Below are 21,339 nucleotides of genomic sequence, written 5' to 3' on the forward strand. Positions count from 1 at the left end.
GTCTTGTCCAGAACAGATATGTTTTTATTTTTCATTTTACAGTATTTTGTTTCAAATCTAAAAATAAAAAGGTAAAATAATCTAAATTCGTCTTTACTTTTATAAAACCTGCTTTTTTATAACAAATACCTTAAAAATAAACCAAGTACAAACACTACAGTTTATAGAATTCTGTTAACCTTTTAATTAAGAAATCGATCTATTTGATCGAAATTATTTTTATTTTAGTCATTATGTAAAAGTGTTACACGTAGATACAGAATCTGGCTTGTCTTAAGTTGTAAATAAAGTTAGTAGTTAATAGCTGAAAACAATATATAACAGCAGAAAATTTGTAACATTACTTGATATTTAACTTTTATCGAGTTCTAGTAACGTACTGTGAAAAATTTATAATTGTAAAAGTTTTTGTTTTATACCAAAGGATTTTTTGTATATTCAAACCTTCATTAAAATATTTTAGAATATATATGTTTAATAGTTTCAGAAGAATATCAAAGATATTCAAAATAAATTATAACGTATATATTTTTTTAAATAAACTTAATACAAGGTTATAGTTTTTGTTTTGTATTTACTCAAATATTCTTGTGTTTTAGTTTTCCTCATTTTTCTTTTCATATTAAAAATTTACGAATAGTTAGCTTAAAATTTTCTTGTTCAAAACGTTACTGAATTTTTCGGTCAATTGTATACAGTTTTTTAGCAATACATGTAGATGTAATTTATTTAGCTCATATATTATTTAGATTGTTGTTAAGTTTTCTTTCTATTTTCAAACAATTACTTATGTATTACATTTCCCTACATCCTAAGTTAATGATTTATTTAACGTATAAAGTATTTTTAGTGTAATAATAACGCTACAACATATTTGATATACTTTTACTAATTTCGTAATCGTAAACTTTGTTTTAATATTACTTATTAAAAAACAAAAACTATTTTTTTAGTTTTCAAACTGCTAGTATGTTTACAAACTGTATCAAATTAAAATTTGACGGATATTTTTTTTTTTAAAGTTAATTTAGTGGGTATTTTTACTTAATAACCTACAACAAAATTTTTAGTAAGTTCTAAAACTAATAAAAAACAGTGTTTATTTTACTAGTTACTCTAAAAGTTTTATTTTTGAAGTATAATATCAAACAAAAAATCAAAATAAAATTGTTATCTTTTAATTGTCTTTAACCTTTAAATATATTTGGAATGTAGATAGTTAAAAATATAACACAAGACTGCAAATTTTATAAATTAGAAACTATTGTAACTTTTTTAAAGCAAAATTTATAGTTAGATAAAATAAGCAAATGAGAATGCTTTAACTACAGCTGCAAATAAGTAAAGTAATTTTTGAAAGATAAAAGTTTTTTTTTTTCAAAATAAAAAAGTTCTATGATTACAGCTTTTTTATTATACAATTAATGTTAGCTGCGTTTTAAATGTGATATATTTATTATTAACGACATTTTTAGAAGTTTTTATTTATTTATGATTAATAAGTTATTGCTCAGACTGCATTTATTTCACCTATTAATGACAAATTTCTTAGTTGAATTTCACTAAAACATTACGTTGAAAATAAAAAAAAGCTAACCATTTTAATTTTATTAGACTTTTGTTATTCGTAAAAAATGATTAGAGTTTTAAGACAAAGAAACATAACCAGGATTCAATAAAAAAATAAATAAATTAGTTCTAGTTTTTAGTTTGAAGTTTTAGGTTAGTTCTTCCAAGTAAAACTGACATGTTTATTGATTTGTTCAATATGAATGCATCAGTTGAGATATTAACGATTAATTATATTATGTATGTACTTTTAAAAAAGTACTTAACTTGTTTCTAGAAACTTTTTAATTAAAATTTTTGATACGAATTTTTGCAAAAAATGTAGTTGTATAAGTTTATGAATAGATATTAAATCAAAGTACATAAAAAAAATATATATATAAACATTCAGAAAAACAATTCTTACTTTCATCGCATAAAGTTACAAAAACTAGACAAATATTTGGCGGTTTTAATTGTTAAGTACAGCATAAATGAACTTAAAGTATAAATATTGTAAATAAGATAATACGTAATTGAAGTTATATGTTCATACTAATTATGTTTTAAACATTGTATTACTATTTATAGCAATAACTTAAGTTTTACAAAAATTAAGACATATAAAAACTCTATTATATATAAGTTTTTTTTTGGATTTAAAAACATAAATTATAAATTAAAACACAAAGAAAATATTTAGTTTAAATCCATTATTTTTTCAAACTTCTTATACACCTTACTAGTCTCCTGTTTTTTAAATTGATAGTGTTTAAAAAAAATATTGACAATAGTATAACTAAAATAATTTTATATTTACCTAAAGTTTTTAAGGCTAATCAAGTTACTATACTAATAGTGTGGTCTTTTGTTTTGAGATTACATAAAATTCGTTTTAATGTTTTTAATGTAAATTATAAAACTATCAGACTGTCCTTTTCAACTTTTATAAAATTTATCATGAAGCATGTTTTAACGTTTTTTTTTTCATAAAACTTTTTATAGATCTACTTAATATATATATATATATATATATATTTATTTATTTAATTATATAAAAACTATAATTCATACAGCTGTTTCACACATTGAAATGTAAAATTTCATGTGATCTTCAGTGAGTTGTAGTTTATTATAATAGTGACTACACTATTATAATATATATAATCACTATTATAATAAACTACAACTCACTGAAGATCACATGAAATTTTACATTTCAATGTGTGAAACAGCTGTATGAATTATAGTTTTTATATAATTAAATAAATAAATATTAAGCTCCAATTTGATTTGTCGAGCACTATCGATCAGAACTTTGTATAAAACCTTTAATATATATATATATATATATATATGCATATATATGTATATATATATAAGCTGCTAGTACCTTAATAATACATGTGTTTGAGGTTTAAAAATGTTAGCAAAAGTTAAAGTTAATATTTCTTTTATAACCATATATTTACAATCTAAAGTAATATATTTATAATTTTTATAACTTATTTTTTAGAATAAGTAGTTATAAGTTAAAACTAGGATGCTGTTGTTGTTGGTCGTGTGGTGAAGCTCATTATTTATTGTTGATGGCGCGAACATCTCAACTTTGTTGATGATCGCAGAAATAAATATAACTTCAAACATAAAAGGCACTTATTTAAAATAATTCAACTGATCATGTTTAAAAAACTCTGACTAACTTAAATGGTTTAAACTGATAGTATTTAAGTTAACTTGTATGTTGTTTTTCTTGTATAAAACTATCTAAAAAATATTACTAAAATTAGTACTAGCATACAGTTAATAGAATGTATAGCAAATTGAATTTTTTCTCTTTGTATTTTTTTTAGTTTAAATACATAAAAATAAAACATAACTAAACAAAATAAGTTTTTTTATGAAGATAATTTGAAAAAGTAATTTATCTAACACTAAAATCATATTTTTTTAGAAATAAAAACTATACAGTAATAAGACTAGTATATTATCAAGTACAATGCATTGCACTGTATAAAAAGCATTGATTGACATCTGGCTTTATTTTGGCTTATCAAATGTTTAAATAAAGCAGGGCAAAAATGAAAGTACTTTTAACAATAAAAATTTTCAACAATGCAATTTGAGCCGGCGCGTCGAATCAGTTCTCTACATTAGATTTTTTATAAGTTGAACTAAACTTTTGCTAAAACTTTTCTATTTTAGACTTTAAAACTTTTAATATTTAGATTAACCTTCATACACAGAATTGATCAAGAAACTAATTTTTATCATATTATGTTATGTTTTCTTTTTGTACTTTTTGTTATATAAGATAATTTGAAAATAAAACAATTCTGTAAACTTTTATAACTAGTTGAAAAAAAATCAGCCATTCAATATTTTCTCAACTAAGCAACTGGTTTGAGATTTTTATTAATTAGTAAATGAACCAAAAACTTGTTATATTTTAAGCACTAAGCAGCTATGTATTATAATTGAAAGCAATCTTTATTAACTTTAATATAAAACTAAATTTAAAACGTAGTATTTATATTTTAAAACATTCACAACTAAAAATTTTCAGAAAAACAGTTTTTTGTTTTTCTGTTTCAAAGATTTTTCTAAAATAACTTTTCAAAATGTCTACAGTATTACAAAAACCGTAAAAGTAGATTTTGTCAATTTAATAAAACTATACCTAATTGAACTTAATATACTAACATGTTAAATCATATAAAACACAATAATTATTAAAACATCACGTTATAAATACACAAATTTCATATAATTTTAGATATATTACAAAATATTTGTTTAAAAACATTAAAAGTAAGCTTATTGATATTGATTTTATCTCTACGCTGCTCTAATATTAGCTTAAAACTTAAACATAAAAAATATAATGTTCAGTAAAGTTTAGCTTTTTTGAAAAAGTTTTATATGTGAAGTATGTTTATTATAATGATAATTAGAAAGTTAATTCAAGTACGTTTTATGATTCTATTGAAATACACTTTTTTATTTATTGAATGAAAAATACTTATATTCTAATAATTTTTTATTTGTAATTAAAAACCTAAATATTATATACTAGTTTTGTTTCATTTATTAAAACAATTAAGTAGTAGATTTTAAACACCCAGAAAAAATTAAGCTTTTGAATAAATAAATTATATAATATTCATTTGTGTCTCTTTCGTGTCTACTTTTAAAATACATTTTTTTAAATAATAAATATCAAAGCAGATGTAAACACCAACTCCAGATTTGTTTTAACAAATTTGACAAAAAAAAGTTATTTACAATTTAATCTCTAAGCATTAAGTTGCGATTTATTACAATTAAAATCATTTGCAGTAGATGTAGTTATCAATGCATATTAGCTTACACTTCTTTTAGAAGAATAAAAATTACTTTTAATTTAAAAATGCTGAAATATTTTTGTATAAATGTCAATTGCAAACAGTTTAATTTTTTTATCTAAACTTAAGATACTATTTTGTAAAATGACAAGCTGACAAAAAACTTATTATGTTATGGTTAATTTATATTTTTCGTAGATAATATTTAAATAATTTTATTAGTTAACTGTTAACTTTTTTGAGAGCAATTTTTTTTAATAGATACAATAATCGTAAAATTATGTGTAATTTATTGTTTCTAGACGATTTATATTTAAAAAAATAACTAAGTAATTTGTGAATAAAAACAACTCTAATTTAAATTTTAGAATTCATTAATTCTTTTGTTTCATTTTATATAAACTCATATTTTGTTTATCAGTGGTTATATATGAAATTAAGTGTTGAAAATTAAACAAAATTTTAAACAAAACAAAAACTTCAAACAAATAGTTTAACATTTTACGTAAGTTACACTTTTGTGTTCAGGTATTAAATCTTTAGTATGCAAATTATATGTACTGTTTGTAGCTTAAAAAAACATAAACGAGAATTAGAACCTATATAAATACATGTAATTGATATAAAATGGTTTCAAATTGACTCAAATTTTTTTTTTTACTTTAATTAATTTCTTTCTTTAAAAATCTTGAAACAAAAATAGCCTAAGAATAAAAATATATCCACGATATTATTAAAATAAAAACGCTTGCAATATTTTTCCAAGAAAAATTATATTTTATGTTTTTTCTTGTTTCTTTACATTTTTAATATAAAACGATTTTAAAATTCAAATATCAGGTACTAAAGAGTTGGAATTTTCAAGAAACAATAAACAGGAACTTGTGTGAAGAACTAAAGTAATTAGTACTAAATACAAAATTGTTTCTTTTTATTGTGAAAGAAAAGATCAATATATTAATTTCTTAAAGAAAACTTATAATGTTTTAAATTGTTCAATAAAGTTTTTTGTTTAAAATTTCAAATTTTAAGTCGAAGTGTTATTAATGTTAAAAAATAGTCAAAAAAACAATAACTAAAGCTTTTAAGTACTAATGACTGCAAATTATCTTCTAAAACTTAAAAAAAAAAAAAATTTTTGTTTATAAATAGTTTGTGATCAACTATCTTAAATGGAAAACAAAATGTTAAAAATATTTTTAAAGGTCATTTAAAATATACCTAAAGCACAAAGTAAAACGATGACAGAAATTTATATTTGATTTTATAAGAAGGCTCATAACAACAACATACAGTTATAGTCATATAAAAGATTTTTTATAGTTTTTTGTTTTTAGTGTTTGTTGAATTTGCATAATTGCATCCATCGACGAACTACGGCAAACGTTTTTGTAACCTTTTTGTACTACTTCAGTTTTTATCTCACTGTTGTGTGAGTGTTTCGGAGAACCAACAGCTGATGTTGCGTACAATTTTGAATGAAAAGGTACTTCGGTTTTTCCGTAATGAAACTGATGATTACTTATTGGTAATGCGCTGCTCGGTCTTTGTTGGTGCTGAATCGGAGAAGTCATTACTAAAGGTCTTTGGTGACGGAAATTATCCATTAAGTACATATCAACACCACTGCTTTGCATTGCTTTAAAAGGGGTAGCTATGTTTGAATAGATAGACGTGAGTGTAGATTGCTGTGGGTGTTGGTAGTAGCAACGTTGTACAGGTAAAGGTGCGTTGTAAGCAAAGTAATGGTCATCTTGAAGCGGATACAAATCTACGTAGTGAGATTCGTCAGCGTAAAACTCTTTTGGCTTTTCAAATTGGTCTGTAAAGTGATCAAGGTTCATCCAACAGCCATCGTGGTGTCCTTGTATAAGACAGGTTTCATTGCATTTAGGTCCCAGCTTTTCTTGATCTTTGCTTTTTTTAGAAAGTGTGTTATTTTCAACTTTGTTGCCTGTTGATATGATTTTGGTTAAAGTCAGGGTTATAAAGAGTTATAAGGAAGAAAAGAATGTCACTTTTTGATAGTTTTTTAGATTGATAGATTTTGAGCTTATACGAAGTTAAAATTTAATTGATGTGATAATCACTTTAAATTAGATATACTTAAAGCTTAGTTGAATGAACATCTGAAAAATATATTTCTAAAACAAGTTAATATATTTCTACGTGAGTAACATTCAGTTAACTGATCTAACAATTATCAAGCTAAACCTTTAACATAGTTTTAAATTAGGTTTTCAACAGCTATTTAAAAAAAATATTGAATGTAATATTTTCATAGTGTGACTGAATAAGTTTTTTATCGTCTCTAAAACTGTTTTAATCACATAAAGTAGAATAAATTATTAGTATATAGTAAAAAGTTATAAAATTTAACAATTGATTATAATCGAATCATTTACTAATCGAACTTAATAATTTTGAAGTTAAGAAAAACTGAAAAAATTATATGTTTCTTAATTGGTTAAAATAAGTTAAAAAACTTTTCTTTTTTCAATGAATAAATTTATATGGTACTATTTTTATAGGTAGTATATTTTTTCGATACACCATACATACGTAAAGATTTGTCATTAAACACTTTACTTTTTAAATATTCGCATAATAAATAAAAAAAGATGTACTAATTTTAAATGAAAGTAGTTTACTTAAAAACAGTCACGCACACAAAGGAAAACAGTCTTAAGTTTTAAACTTTTGTGTATGTTTGACCCTTGCTTTTTTCAATGCATTTTTAAAATTTCTGTCACAGCTTGACACATTTTAAGTCATGACATGTTGACAAAAGTTTTTGTGAAAAAACATATGCCACGTAGCATGTGTTAGTTGTATTAATTATATGAAAAACAAAATAGCAAGTTGCTATCAAGTTCTTGTTTTTATTAAGTTTAATTTCCGTTTGAAAACACTAGTTCTATTTAACTTTTAAAGAGTAGTCCTTAATTTATTTACTTTAAAAAGTGTAGTATAAATTTAAAACTATCGGTGTGGTATCATAAGTAATTACTTTCATCGAAACTTTGTTATTTCAAGTTGTTTCTTTCAAATAGTTGTTATTTCAACAAAAATTACGAATACAGTTTAATGACTTCATGAAAAATACAGTGTTAATGAACAAATGATTACTAATTTAAATATAAAAGGGTTGTAAACTTTTTAGACTTGAAACAACTTCTAAGTTTGTTGAAGTTGCATCTGGTGAGCTGTCTCCTCTCCCACTGTCAGAACATCCATGCTTTTTCTTTTAAAAGATAAATTTAATAATTGATTTTTCTTTATCAGGAAAACTTAATCATAATATATTTTTTATTCAAAAACAATTTTGATGCTTAGATATGATTAACTATATTAGATTGAGTTTTATTAATAATTGTTTTACAAAGTATACAATAGTTTTAACTGATAAAATAAGAAAATATTCAAAACTTTTTAAAACTTAAACTAGTAAAACTATGAGATGTTGTTATTATGGTTAACTAAATAAAACATTTAACTTTTTGTAATTCTTGTTGCTTTAAAGTATTTGACTGTTTTGAGCTCAACGTTTCAGCACAAACTTCGTATAGTGTATCGTACCTGCTAATTTTTATTATTTTTTTAGTAAGAAATAAGTATCACATTAAAAAAAATCAATCTTTAAATTTAGGTTAGAAAAATTGTAAATGTAACTTTTTAAAAACAGTTCTACAAGTATTAGACCTCAAAAAAGCTTTGTTTTACAAAATAGAAAGTTTTGTTTTATATGTTAAAGCAATGCTCTAGTGATATATTTAACTTTTTGAAACTTTCAAAAATAATGAACCTTGAGTTGTGCAAAGCTTTGTAGTTTTCAATGTCACTAGAATTAAAATCTATTTGTACATCGCTTTTACTTATTGAGTTTTCATCAACATCTATAAGCTCACAGTTTTCGTGGCCTTTCTTTTTTGTACTTTGTGAGCAGCTTTTGTTCTATAAAACACACAAGTAATAACCAAAAGGTATACCATTCTTATTTTTACAAACCTTTATAAGAAATATAAATAGTAATTTATGGCAAAAAAATCAAATTATCAATATAGCATGATATACCATATACTAAAGTTTTGATTACGTTATTTAGCCAAATATTTCTATGATTACTAATTTAAACTTTGATTTTAATTCTTTGATTAAATGTTTATCTTAATAATTAAAGTTATGTACAATCTTAAAAGATTTTGACTTTAGTATTTATAACAAATAAAAAATTGTTAACCTGTTTGTTTTTGTAGTAAAAGTATCCGAAAACTACGCAAACAATACTAAGAAAAACAGCTGATGAAGTTAAAAGAATGGTTACAAAGTTTAATGATGTTGCTTGATAATTTATTTTGCCCTGATCGAGTTTTTGCTGAGTTGGAATATCTACATCTATAAGTTTGATATAAAATGTGCGAGTTGAAAAATTCGGTACGTACCCTTGATCAGAAGCCTAAATAGAAATAAATAACTAAAATAAACTTTTTAAATCTTTGTTTTAAAATTGTTAGTTTTATTCTATACTTTTCACTTTAAGTAATAACAAAAAAATTTAAACCAAGTTTAAATAAACACAATTATTTTATTACAAAGATTTTCGTCCTAAATCAATGTTTCATTTCGTGAGAGATAACTAGTTATAATCAATTTCCTATTCAAGTAGTTTCTATTTGAATAAAAATTATATTGTTTTTGATTATATATAATAAAGTTATTTTTTATAATTCAATTCTTGGAAATAAACTATTATTTATAAAATAACAATTTAAATTTATACTAAGCAGTAAACGTTTACCTTAACGGTTATTTTATAAGTTCCTAATTTTTTATCGAGATTTTGATGTTCGAAATTGACGTTCATATTTCCGTTTGTTCGATCAATTTTAAACAAATCAAGTTCTGAACTGTTTGTTTTTTTGTTTGTGTCTAGGAACGAATATACTATTTTTCCGTTTAAAGAAACATCATCATCTTTCGCCTGTAAATTTCAGTTTAAGTTGCTTGTATTTAAGTGATAGTTAAAGTAATTAAAAAAGACACAGTATAACGATAGAAAACAATAGTTTTCTGTACCTGTTGCGTTGTAAATAATCGTGATAAACGAAATTAATCCAAAAAATGTTCTAAAACTATATATATATATATATTAAAATGAAATAATCGTAACTAAATTATTTCTACAGCAAAATTTGTTGAAACCAAAAATTTGAAACTAAGTAAGCGATCAAAAGACAAAGTAACTCATTTAACTTTATGTTTGAAAGATTTAATTAATAAAAGAAGTATATAAAATCGAATAACAGTAACACAAACAAACTTCAAATATTAAGCATTTAGTTTAAAATAGTAAGTGATCATTTTAAAAATTATAAATTACCTTTAACACAAATAATTTTTTATGTTAGTAGTAAAATCAAAAAACAGTTTTAAAACAAGATGTTGTATTGTTCTTTACTATTTCTTTTAATACTTATAAAGTTTTTAAAATGTAACAAGTACACTCGAAACGATTGTCTTTTGAAAGGGTTTGTACTGTACATTATTTTTCTCAACAGTAAGATGTTTTTTCGAACTTTATAAAACCACTGTATTGTTGATTTTTCCTCATAAAACTTGTAATTTGTTTATATTATTTTTTTCACAAAGTTGAAACTTTAAAAAGAAAAAATATAGCTGTTTGTTTATAAAAAGGAAAAAATAAATATTAAAATTTAGTTTTATAGTATAAAGTGGTTTTAAAGTTCCATTCATGTTTTAAAGTATTTTATATATAAGTATATGTACTAATACTGTGATACCAATTAAAAACTACTAGAAACTAAAACAAAATCTAGTTTAATTACTTACTTTTGATAAATTTTTACTAAATAGATTAACTTTTAAAATGAACAAACTAACAATTTCTATTTATACATAAATAGTTATCAATTTATAACTATTTTAGTATAAATCAAGGTTTTCTAAAGAGGCTATTTTGAAATTACAGAGAGTAATAAAATTTTATTTTTGGGTTTACTATTTTATTTACTTTTTTTTTTCAATGTATTATCCTGAATTGAGATTTAAATCAAGGTTTTTCAAAGTGGCCAAAGAGGAAATAACTAATAAAGGGTGAAAAAATAAATGAGTATTTAATTAAGAAAGGGAGTGATGTCTAACAAAAGCTGGTATTAACTTTTTTTGAAAATTCTGGTATAAAGTATACTTATGAGCTACTTAAAAAACAACTTACTCTTAATTTTATGTTCATAAACTTTTTGTTTTCATATCAGTTACTGATTTTTTAAATTTTAAAGTTGATAGAATTTTTATACTTTCTTACCGTGATTGTGCAAAAAACTTCATCGTTTAAGATTGTAGCATAAACTAAGTCGTTATCATTTTTTGGATAGTTTATTACCGGAGTATTATCATTTACGTCATCAATATTAATTATGAGTTCAACTGAAGTTTCTAACTGGCGATTCAATCCATTATCTTTTGCTATAACTACTAGCTGAAAAGTTATATAATAAAATAAATTGACAGAAATTCCTAAAAACTACTAAATAAAATTTGTTTTAGTAGAAAATTTAAAGTTAAATATTTTCAACTAAGACGTTATTTACAACATATATAAAAACAAGTTATACAGTAATCTTCCTTTATTCTACTAACATATGTTTCTGTGTGTCAACGAATCAACACACTTCAACTGGGTTGTTAATGGGAAAGATAACTATTTACATTATAATTATTTGATGTGTAATAAATTTGAATCTAGAGTAAACATATCTAAACGTTTTTATACTGAGTTGTAAGCACCAAAGAATCAAAAATGACTTATTTCATAATTCTATAAATTCATGTTTCTCAACAATTTTTTGTTGTATATTTTAAATAGATTCAACTTGATAACATAGAATTAAATTAGTCATAACTTAAATTTATGTATAAAGTCATCCTTTCAATCAGATAAATGTCTTAAAAGTCATAATATAACACTAATATACGGTTTAAAAATTTACTAACTTAAATTTATAAAGTTTTCGCCTACTTGTTTATAATTTTTTCAATACATTAGTTTTAAATATAAACAGGTAATAACTATATTGTAATACAAAAATATTAACTTCAAAGATTAAACAAAATAATTTGGTAAAAAACTATTATTTAAATATAACTTAATAAAACCTTATATTGTTGTATTGCTTCTCGGTTCAAAACTCGATTCACACAAACCTCTCCTGTATGTGAGTCTATACTAAAATCTCCGTTTCCGTTAGCAATATAGTATGTGACTTGACCATTTTGAGACGGAAAAATTTTATCCTGCATGTAAAAAAAGTATTAAGTTTATAAGCATAACTGTTATACGTCTATCTAAAGTATTTCGAATAAGTAAAAGTTAATAAATATTAAATTTCTTTAACTACTAGCAAATTTGTGCAGCTAAACACTGTTACTTTAAAAAATAAATAAAAAATATTAGTACATATATAATTCTTTAAAAAGTATATTTTTATTACTGTGTATTTTATTAGCTTAAATTTTTAATCTTTAAATTTTTTGGAGGTGTTCTAACATTTTGGTTTATTTATATTTAAAACCGAATTTGAAAGTGCAGGACTTGTTTCTCTGTAAGTTTTATTGTTTTTTTAATATTAACTATTCTAAACGTTAGAATAATACCAGCTTATGTGAGTTCAATTTTTAAAAAAAATTTCAAATATGATTGAAAGCAAACAAAAACTTAATCTTGTTTGTTAAAGTAGCAATCAACTTGTAGTATACAGATTTAAAACTGTTTTTTATATCTTTCAACTATATCACATACTAAGTTTTTAGTAAAAAATCAATCTTTATCATTTTTTTTATAAAGGACAACTAAACTAAAAGCGGTGCCTAACTTTTGAAACTTTAATGAAGTAATTTTTTTAGTCAAATACTTTTTATGTATAAATTAGTATGTGCAGCTCATATGCAAAAAAAAAATTCATAGTATGTTGTTCTAAAATTAAAAAACAACAAAACTATTTAAAAGTATACACCATGTATATTACATTATGTAAACTCTAACTAACATTTTTTGTCATAAAAGAAGGTTGATACTTGCTGTCAAAGTCTACTGCCTTTAGATGAAAAAAACACATGTTTTTTGTAGAGTTTTCAAGCAAATGGATATTAAAAGAGGCTTGAGTGAAAGATGGTGAGTTATCATTTACATCTAGCAGCAGAAACTGAATAAATTTGTCACCGCATCTAAAAATTAATATTTTATTCAGTATAGCTGTAGAAAATTTATTTAATTAAAAATATTTTAGAAAATCTACATCAGTTATCAAAAAAAATTATAGTTTTGAAAAATTAGTTTAACAAAAGCTATAATGTTAAAAAGTTATTTTAAAACAACTGTTTTTGTAGGCAAATAATTTATCTGTAAACTAAAACAGTTATTTTGACTTTCCGTCTTGCTTTTTTGAATCTTTAGAATTGTCGCCTTATCAAACTATATCTGATACAAATTTATTTCTTAATTTTGTACATACGTTCTTTTTTGCTTAATTTTTCTTTAAACTGTTACTTTAAACTAGTGGTTATAAAAACTGTGAAATATTTGTTTAAACTTTCAACACTATTTAAAAATTTGTAAATTACTTCAGTAGTAAAGTTCAAAAATGGTTTAACTTTTATTTAAAAGGTTAAAAAATAATATAAATTCATATTCTTTGTAAAGTTTTTTTTATAAAAGCAAATAAGAAAATAAAATTCATAGTTCATGTGTTGAACCTTTTACACTGATATAATTAGCAGGCTTAGTTAACTTCAAAAAACTTATTAATAATTTAATTTTTTTTTAAACATATTTCAAACTACAAAGGACAAACAAAAGCGCTATTGCATTTTGCATTGAGTCAAGGCTATTTTAAATTTTAATATTTAATCCATTCTAAAGTTTTTGAAGCAGTAATTTTTGCTTTTGCATGTATAAACTATTCAATGTTATTTTCTAACAGCGTGTAATAGCACGACAAATATAAAACTTTTTGTTTGCAACTTTTCAAAACTCTCTCATCTGTATTGTTTTATAAAAATTTAATAAATAGTTTTAAAATTTTTACATGACCTTTAAAGTTTTAAATTATTCAACAAGCTATTTACTCACTTTGAGTTGTAACCTCCGTCACAAACTTGAAAAGTCATGTTATGTTCTGGTCTTGTTTCACGATCTAATGGTGATTTTAGCTTTAGTTTACCATGGAGCATATTAATAGTGGTTGAAGGCATTAGTTCAATTGTTACAATGTCGTCCAGACTATTGTTAAACAAAACTTCAATACTCATTTTTGCGTTGCGACCTATATCGGGGTCTCTGGCATTAATCGTACCAATATAAGAACCAACTTTGAAATCTTCAGGTAAGTAAACTGGAACATAAGTATTTTATAAATTAAATATAGTAAAATAAATTTTTCAAGTACATCACAACAAAACTTAGAACATTGTAAGCATTCGAAGGTTTTATTATTAGTAGAAAGTCCCAACATTACTTGAAGCAACCTCATACAATTTTTCAAAATCAATTTTTTTTTTTAATGTGCGCTCAAATAGTAAAGCTGACATAACTTTAAAAAAAATAATTTAAGCATTTAAAAAAAAGTATTTTTAATATGACTAAATATTTTTAAGTAAATGTCCGTACTAAATTATCGTTTATTAATTCTACAAAACCTAATCTAAAATCAGTAATGAAATCGAAAGAAAATAAAAGACCAGTTTAAGTAAAAAAAATCGCAGTAAAACTAAGTAGATGATATAAATAATAAAATTGATTATAAATGAAAATAATGTGGTGCCGTTAATCGACTAACTAAAAAAAAACAAAACCACTGTATTCATTTTTATTTATACAGAAGATTTTTAGTACTAATTTTTTAGAAAAATGTGCTAAAAAATTATTAATCGTCTAACAAAATAGTATTTTGTCACGAACGCTGCTTTACTGCACTGCATTTTTCTTCTACTTTCTATCTATTTTAAATAATACTTGATGTCTGTTTATGTATGCTGTTAATATTTTTAGTTTATGTGTTCATTAAGTTGTTTAACTTTTTCAATGGGTCCTTTTTGCTTATTTTCATAACATTATTACTATAAAATTGTCTAATTATTATATAAGCTACGCGGAAACATAATTATTTACATGTACAAAGTTTTGGTAGTAGTGCTTTCTTCAAGATAAGCTAGAAACTTAAATTGTTGTGTCCTTCATACAAAGTAAAGTTGATAAAAAAAACTATTTAAGACTGTGTTAAATAAGTTTTTTTAGAAGTACTTTAATTTATATTAAAACAATAAACAAGAGATAATATAGTGTTTATTAAGTAATAGTTTTAAATATAAATTTAACTATAAACTTTTAATATAAATGCTTAAAGTAACTTAATTTTGCACATATTGCGATTCAAAGAAGTATTATGTTATTTTATTAAAATCAAAACTGTATATTTTTTTTATTAAGTATAAGACATGTGGATTCGAAGATACGAAACAGGTGACTGTACTCAATTCTGGTCCAATACAGCCACCTGGTTCGTATCTTAAGTCCTACAGTACTACTGGTCGTGAAAATTTTATAAAAACACCTACTTTTGTTTCCCTGTTTTATAACTCCTTTACCAATTACATCTATTTTCAACTTAGGCTCAAAATTGTTCACATCTTTTATAAGTATTGTTAATTTTGCGTAACTTTTTTTGCTTTTTTCCGTTTTACCATCTGCTGCTTCAATTCTTATCACTGTACTAAAAGTATATTTGATTTAAAAAAATGAAGTATTTTGTTTTTACACTTTCTTCTGAAAGTTTTGTAGTATTAAAACACCAAAAAAAAAATTATCATACCCGTTATCTATTCTTGAAATTATTTTTCGATTGATAAATAATTTTCCAGTATTAGAGTCAACTCTTAATAAATCATTGTTTGAAACTTTATAATGTATTTTGTTGAACGGCGGTGAGTCAAAATCTACTGCATGCACCTGAAAAACTTCTTTTCCTATTTCATCATTTTCTTCTATGTTTATCTTGTATTCCTAAATTAAAACACTTTGGTAATGTTTTTTTCTAAATATGTAGTGTAAAATTCAAGTTATTTTGAAATATGATAAAAAAAGTTACTTGCAAAATTTTCATAAAATTTATTATGTGTAACTCAAAAATAACATAGACTATAAAAATAATTTAAATGTAGGCCTAGTTCATTAATTGAAGATTTACCTTTTTATCAAAAATTGGTTCATGATCATTGACATTTGATATCATAAACTTTACAGTTGTATCTGGAGATCTCAAACCTGGGAATCCTTTATCAAAAACTCTTATTTTGCTGTAATGCACTGCATTCTTTTCAAAATCTATTTTAAATTAATAAACCGAACTTTAATAAATAAAAACACATTGCTTATTTAAAAAAAAAAATTGATTGTTTTATGTAATACGTATCTGTAAAAAAAAAGGTTAAACTTTGGTTACTTGTTTTTGAATATTAACATATCTAAGGACAATAAATCTTTAAATTTTCTAAAAAGCTTAGCCATATAGTTTGTATTTTATACTTACCTAAAGGTTTTTTCAATTGTAAGAACGGTACTTCACTATTTGTTACTATTTTGAAAAATTTATCATTCATTTCATAGTAAACTAAACCATTGTCACCTGTTAGATGAAAACATCAGCTGTTTAATCTTAAGTAGCTAAAACCAGTTTTTGTAAACAATTTTAAGGCTTTTTTTCTTAATTTTCTATTCTTTTATTTACGATATTTTATTTGATGAGCAGCTGTTAGGTTAAGCATTATTACAGTTAGAAAAACGATATTGCACTTGCTGTCACTGTTAAAAATTAGTTTACTTTAAACAACTAGCCAACTTTGTAAAAACTTCTAAAAACTATTTCCAACAGCCTTTGGTAATAAAATTCTTGTTCAAGGTGAAAATGTTTGACCAAAGCTGTCGTTAGAGTAGTAAAGGTAACTTAACACACTTCTCTTTAACTCAAGTGTATTTACCCTATTATAAGTGTGTTTTACTCATGCAAATAATAAATTATTTTACTTCAAAAAGTATACTGTTATGCTATATAAAAACACAATAAGCTATCGTTTAAAAAAATATGAAAAGCTTATTACTGCGAGCCTTAAGAGCTACTAAAAATAAAAGTTAAAAAAGAGTTTTTGAAAAAAACAATAGAGTAGGGAAAATTGAGGCACTAAATAAAGTCTTTAGAAATAAAATTATTCAAGTCTTAGTTAATTAAGCTTCATTCAAGTAGTAAAACCTTTTGATAATACAAAATATATCTATTTTACAATACAAGGTCTTTTTATATATTTGTTTTAAATATGCTTAAAACTTTAGTTTATAATTTATTAAATAGTTAGTAGTTTTTGTTGATATCACGTTTTAATTAATGTTAATAAATTAGTATAGTAAAAATCATGAGGTTTGTGAAATGGTAAAATCTTTAATTTTTTAAGATTGAAAACCATGTTTTAAAGTTTTAGCTTGGTAAAACTTATTCTGAAATCGATATTTTGACAAGCTTGTACGGCTAAGATCGACACTCATTTGCAAGTAATTAGAGATTCTTGATTTAAAGCTGTCTACTTTTCCAGTCGACAAAGTTTAATTGCTATCAATGGAAATTATAGTACTTTAAGTTAATTTAACTATAAATGATTCTTAAAATTATTGTAGTAAAATGTATAGTCTTGTTGTTTAGTTTTATAAAAAAATTAATATTTTATTATCTGTTAAAAAGTATAATAATACTTGTTATATAAAAAAAACAGTCTTTTTAATTTCATTTTAACTTTGTTATTGATTTTGACACGCTTTGTAAAAGTATATGTTTTTTTCCGATAGTTTAAATAGTTGTTTTTTTTTTTCATTTGTTTATAAGCCTTCTTGTTTAATTTTTGCTTTTGTACTAGCTTTCTGTAGACTTTAACACTAAAAAAGTAGAGTAAACTTATTTCATAAAAAAAGTACGAGAAATAATTATTCTTTATAAACAAGCTTTAAGTACATACTACCAAATATTTTCATAAGTTTATACTATTTTGTTTTAGATATATAAATATAATATTCTGTCTACTAGAACATAGTTACTGCATAATAAATTTGTAAATGTTCAAACTTTTGATTTCCTCGTTTTAAAGTAAAAGTCAAAAGTTTAAATACTTTATAGAATCTGTATAATTAAAAAAAAATATATATAAGTCTTTAATTTTTTTCAAAAATCAGTTGTAACTTTAAACAAAATCAATAAAAACCAAACTGTTTTATTGTAAATTTTATTTATGTTTGTAGTTAAGTTAATCTTTGTGAAAATTTTAGTTTAATAAATTTATTATTTCCATATTTAACCAAAGCTGCATAAGTTAAAACAAAGTACTAACCTAAATCATCATCGGTAGCAACAAGTGTTTCAATAGGAAGTTTTGAGCCAACGAGTAAAGATTCGGATACGTTATAGTTAAGCTGACACTTGTTATGTTTTCGCAAACAGTATGAGAATTTTGGCGTATTGTCGTTTATATCTTTGATAGTTATATCTAAAACAAAGTTTTTTTCCCCAGCAAATGCCTGTTTAAAAATTCTATACATTTATCGCTACTAATAGTTACTTTTGTTGAACTGACGTTATTTTAAAGCTAAATTACAGTACAATATAAAGTTAATTTATTTTTAGAGTTTGTGATGAAAGTATTTGGACACACTCTTAAAAAAAAAACTAACAACAATTACAACTCTGCACACATCGGATTTACCACACAGCTGTTCACGGTCAATTCGTTTGGCTACTGTTAAATGGCATTTATTTTTGCTTTTAAATAAATCAACATCTTCACCAATTGAGTTTTCCTCCATTTTGAATAAAGTCTGCTCCATTATAGTACATGTCTCATTTGCTCCAAATTTTTCTTCTAGATCCATGACTAATGTTCCTAAATAAAATGTTTTTTTCAACTAAAAACGAACTTCTGCTTTGTTTTAAGTTTTCTGATAAAACAAAATATATAATAGCACCGTCAAACTCAATTTTAGTAGTAAAGTTGCTAATACTTTAATGGAATTTAATTGGAATAAAGTAGTTTCTACTGTTCCGTTCTATTAACAAAAACTAAATCTAACCGACTGAATTTTCTTCTTTCATGAAATGTTTTAACTGATAAGTTTCAGCATTAGATTCAAAAATCCATAAAATAGTAAGCAAAAGTATAGGCTTCATAAAAACTTTTCTATACAACCTATGTTGTAATAATGTTTTAATTTTTATTTGATTATAGAACATTAAAAGTATAAATTTACGCTAGAAGTGAATCGCTATAAACTTAAAAAAAAAGATTTAACTCAGTTTTAAGCAACCAAATAATATAGGATTATCTAATTGCTAGAAATAAAAGGCTTCCCATAGGAATACCCTTTTGTTGCTAATAGGTATCTAAATTAATTTCATATACATTATTCAAGTTACTAAAACATTATACTATTAAGTTTTAATATAAAAATGTATGTATAATTTTTAAATAGTTTAGGAAAATATTTTGCTTGTAAAAACGCTTTTTTAAGCAAAAATAATTTCTTATAAACTTTATTTTTTGCAAAAAGAAATAGCACTAATAAAAAGTATGTGCAACTTTATAGTACATACATAAACTTAAAACTCTTTCATTTTTTAGTTGCTAATATTTGTTTTTATTAAATGATATTATTATTATTGTTATTATTATATTGCTTATTGTGCAATGTTGGACTCAAGCACCAAAACCTGAGCCACTTAAACAGGACACTCAGTAAGAAAAATGTAAATAAAAAAATTTACATTCAACAAAAAATAAATATATCAAACATAGTTAAGACATAAAAACTCATTAACAAGTTTAAACTTATTTTTTTGAAATAAAATGCAACAACTTGAGCTTACAATTTTTTTTTACAAAAATAATAAAATTAAATAAATATTCTTTTAAGGAGGAGGCGTAAGGAAATAAAACTAGTTAATATTACAAATAGAAAAATTAAGAAATCGGTAGTTAATTTGATGAAATAAAAATTAAAAAAAAAAATTATTTGTTTTTCTGTATTGTTTTTTTAGAAAGTTACTGAAGTAATATATCAATATTTTTCTTAAAAGTCTTGAAAAATGCATTAGTATAATTTTAATCTAAATTTCAATTTAGTAAACTCAAAATACTTGCAACTATAGCGTTTTTTTTTTAAACTTTAAAAAGCATAAATTTTAAATGCACTACTTTAAATTTTTATTAATTAAAACTTGTTAAACTAAGGAAATAAATTTTTAAATGATAAAAAAGTATCAAACAAAACTTCTATGTCTCTTGAATTACACCTAAGCTTGAAAAACGTAATTTTAAATGAAACTTTTTTACTGCTAAGTAATATATTAAAAGCTTAATTTACTAAATAAAAATTGTAATAATATTTTTAATCGTATGAAACTTAAAAACAAATTATAACGTTCACTCGAGATGTTTACTACCAACTACGATATCTTAAAAAACTACGCCGCCTTAGATTGTGACATGCATATTTACTGCAAAAACAAAAAAACTTTAAGGTTTTTAAATACAATACAAATAAGTAAACAAACATAAACATCTTTATGCCAAAAGCTTTACTTAAATGACTTTTTTTATCTCTTAACTGTATGGATGGCTAAACATGTAAGTAACACATTTAATAGCCAAAAAAAAAACAAGACTTGAGCTATCCAAGCAAGCTGAAACTGACAAGTTTTGTGATAAGAATTGATAAAAGAATCAAACTCTTAAAACCTGTAAAATTAAAATAAACAATACTTTTTGATAGTACATATATTGTATTTTTTTTAAAGTATTTTAGTTTATGATATAAACAACACATCATATTTAAGTAAAAATAAACTGATTTTTTGCACGTTTTAAAAATAATAAATTTATAAAATACAAAAAATAAAATAATCCTTTATATCAAGTTTTGACTATGTTTTTTAAGGATTAAATTTCATTAATAATTTCAGAAATAACAAAAAAATACAAGACTAAACTTAGAGATTTAAGACGAACTTTTATACAAGTATTTAAATTCAAAAGTTTATAAACATAGCTTCTATATTTATACATCGTAAACTTTATCAGAACAATTTAAATTAATTAAATTAGATTTTTTATAATGCTAATTTGAAAAATAAGAATATTCGAAAGTCGAAAAAGTATACTACCCTAGTTTAAAATTATATAAAACTGTGTAAAAACCTGCCCTAAAAACAAAACAGTTATGAATGATACTCAAACTATTAAAATAAAAAGTAAAATAAGACCTTAAAACTTTTGAAAGACCTTTAATATCAAAACCTAAAATCATTATTTGAGTCAGATGATACATTTACCATCAATAAAG

At 23.1% G+C, this 21,339-nt stretch overlaps 1 protein-coding gene across 2 annotated transcripts; it reads right to left on the reverse strand.

The window, feature by feature from the left end:
* Positions 1–5,898: 5,898 nt before the first annotated feature.
* LOC145840703 (protocadherin gamma-A3-like) lies at positions 5,899–19,183 on the reverse strand. Of its 2 annotated transcripts, none has more exons than XM_082948030.1 (17): positions 19,072–19,183; positions 18,676–18,884; positions 18,336–18,522; positions 16,496–16,591; positions 16,154–16,290; positions 15,779–15,969; positions 15,525–15,679; positions 14,041–14,302; positions 12,959–13,136; positions 12,069–12,206; positions 11,218–11,391; positions 9,691–9,873; positions 9,133–9,348; positions 8,698–8,846; positions 8,390–8,471; positions 8,049–8,136; positions 5,899–6,846 (listed from the first exon to the last, which is right to left on the reverse strand). In XM_082948030.1, exons 1-17 carry the CDS (start codon positions 19,166–19,168, stop codon positions 6,194–6,196), a joined length of 3,195 nt encoding a protein of 1,064 aa, XP_082804156.1. In that variant the 5' UTR covers positions 19,169–19,183; the 3' UTR covers positions 5,899–6,193. The 2 variants fall into 2 exon arrangements, with proteins under 2 accessions (XP_082804156.1, XP_082804155.1); XM_082948029.1 differs by having other exon boundaries at positions 8,390–8,474.
* Between the last annotated feature and the right edge of the window lie 2,156 nt (positions 19,184–21,339).

Source organism: Thalia democratica, chromosome 7 (genome assembly GCF_965202585.1).
Source record: "Thalia democratica chromosome 7, ktThaDemo2.hap1.1, whole genome shotgun sequence".
In the NCBI taxonomy this organism is placed as follows: Eukaryota; Metazoa; Chordata; class Thaliacea; order Salpida; family Salpidae; genus Thalia; species Thalia democratica.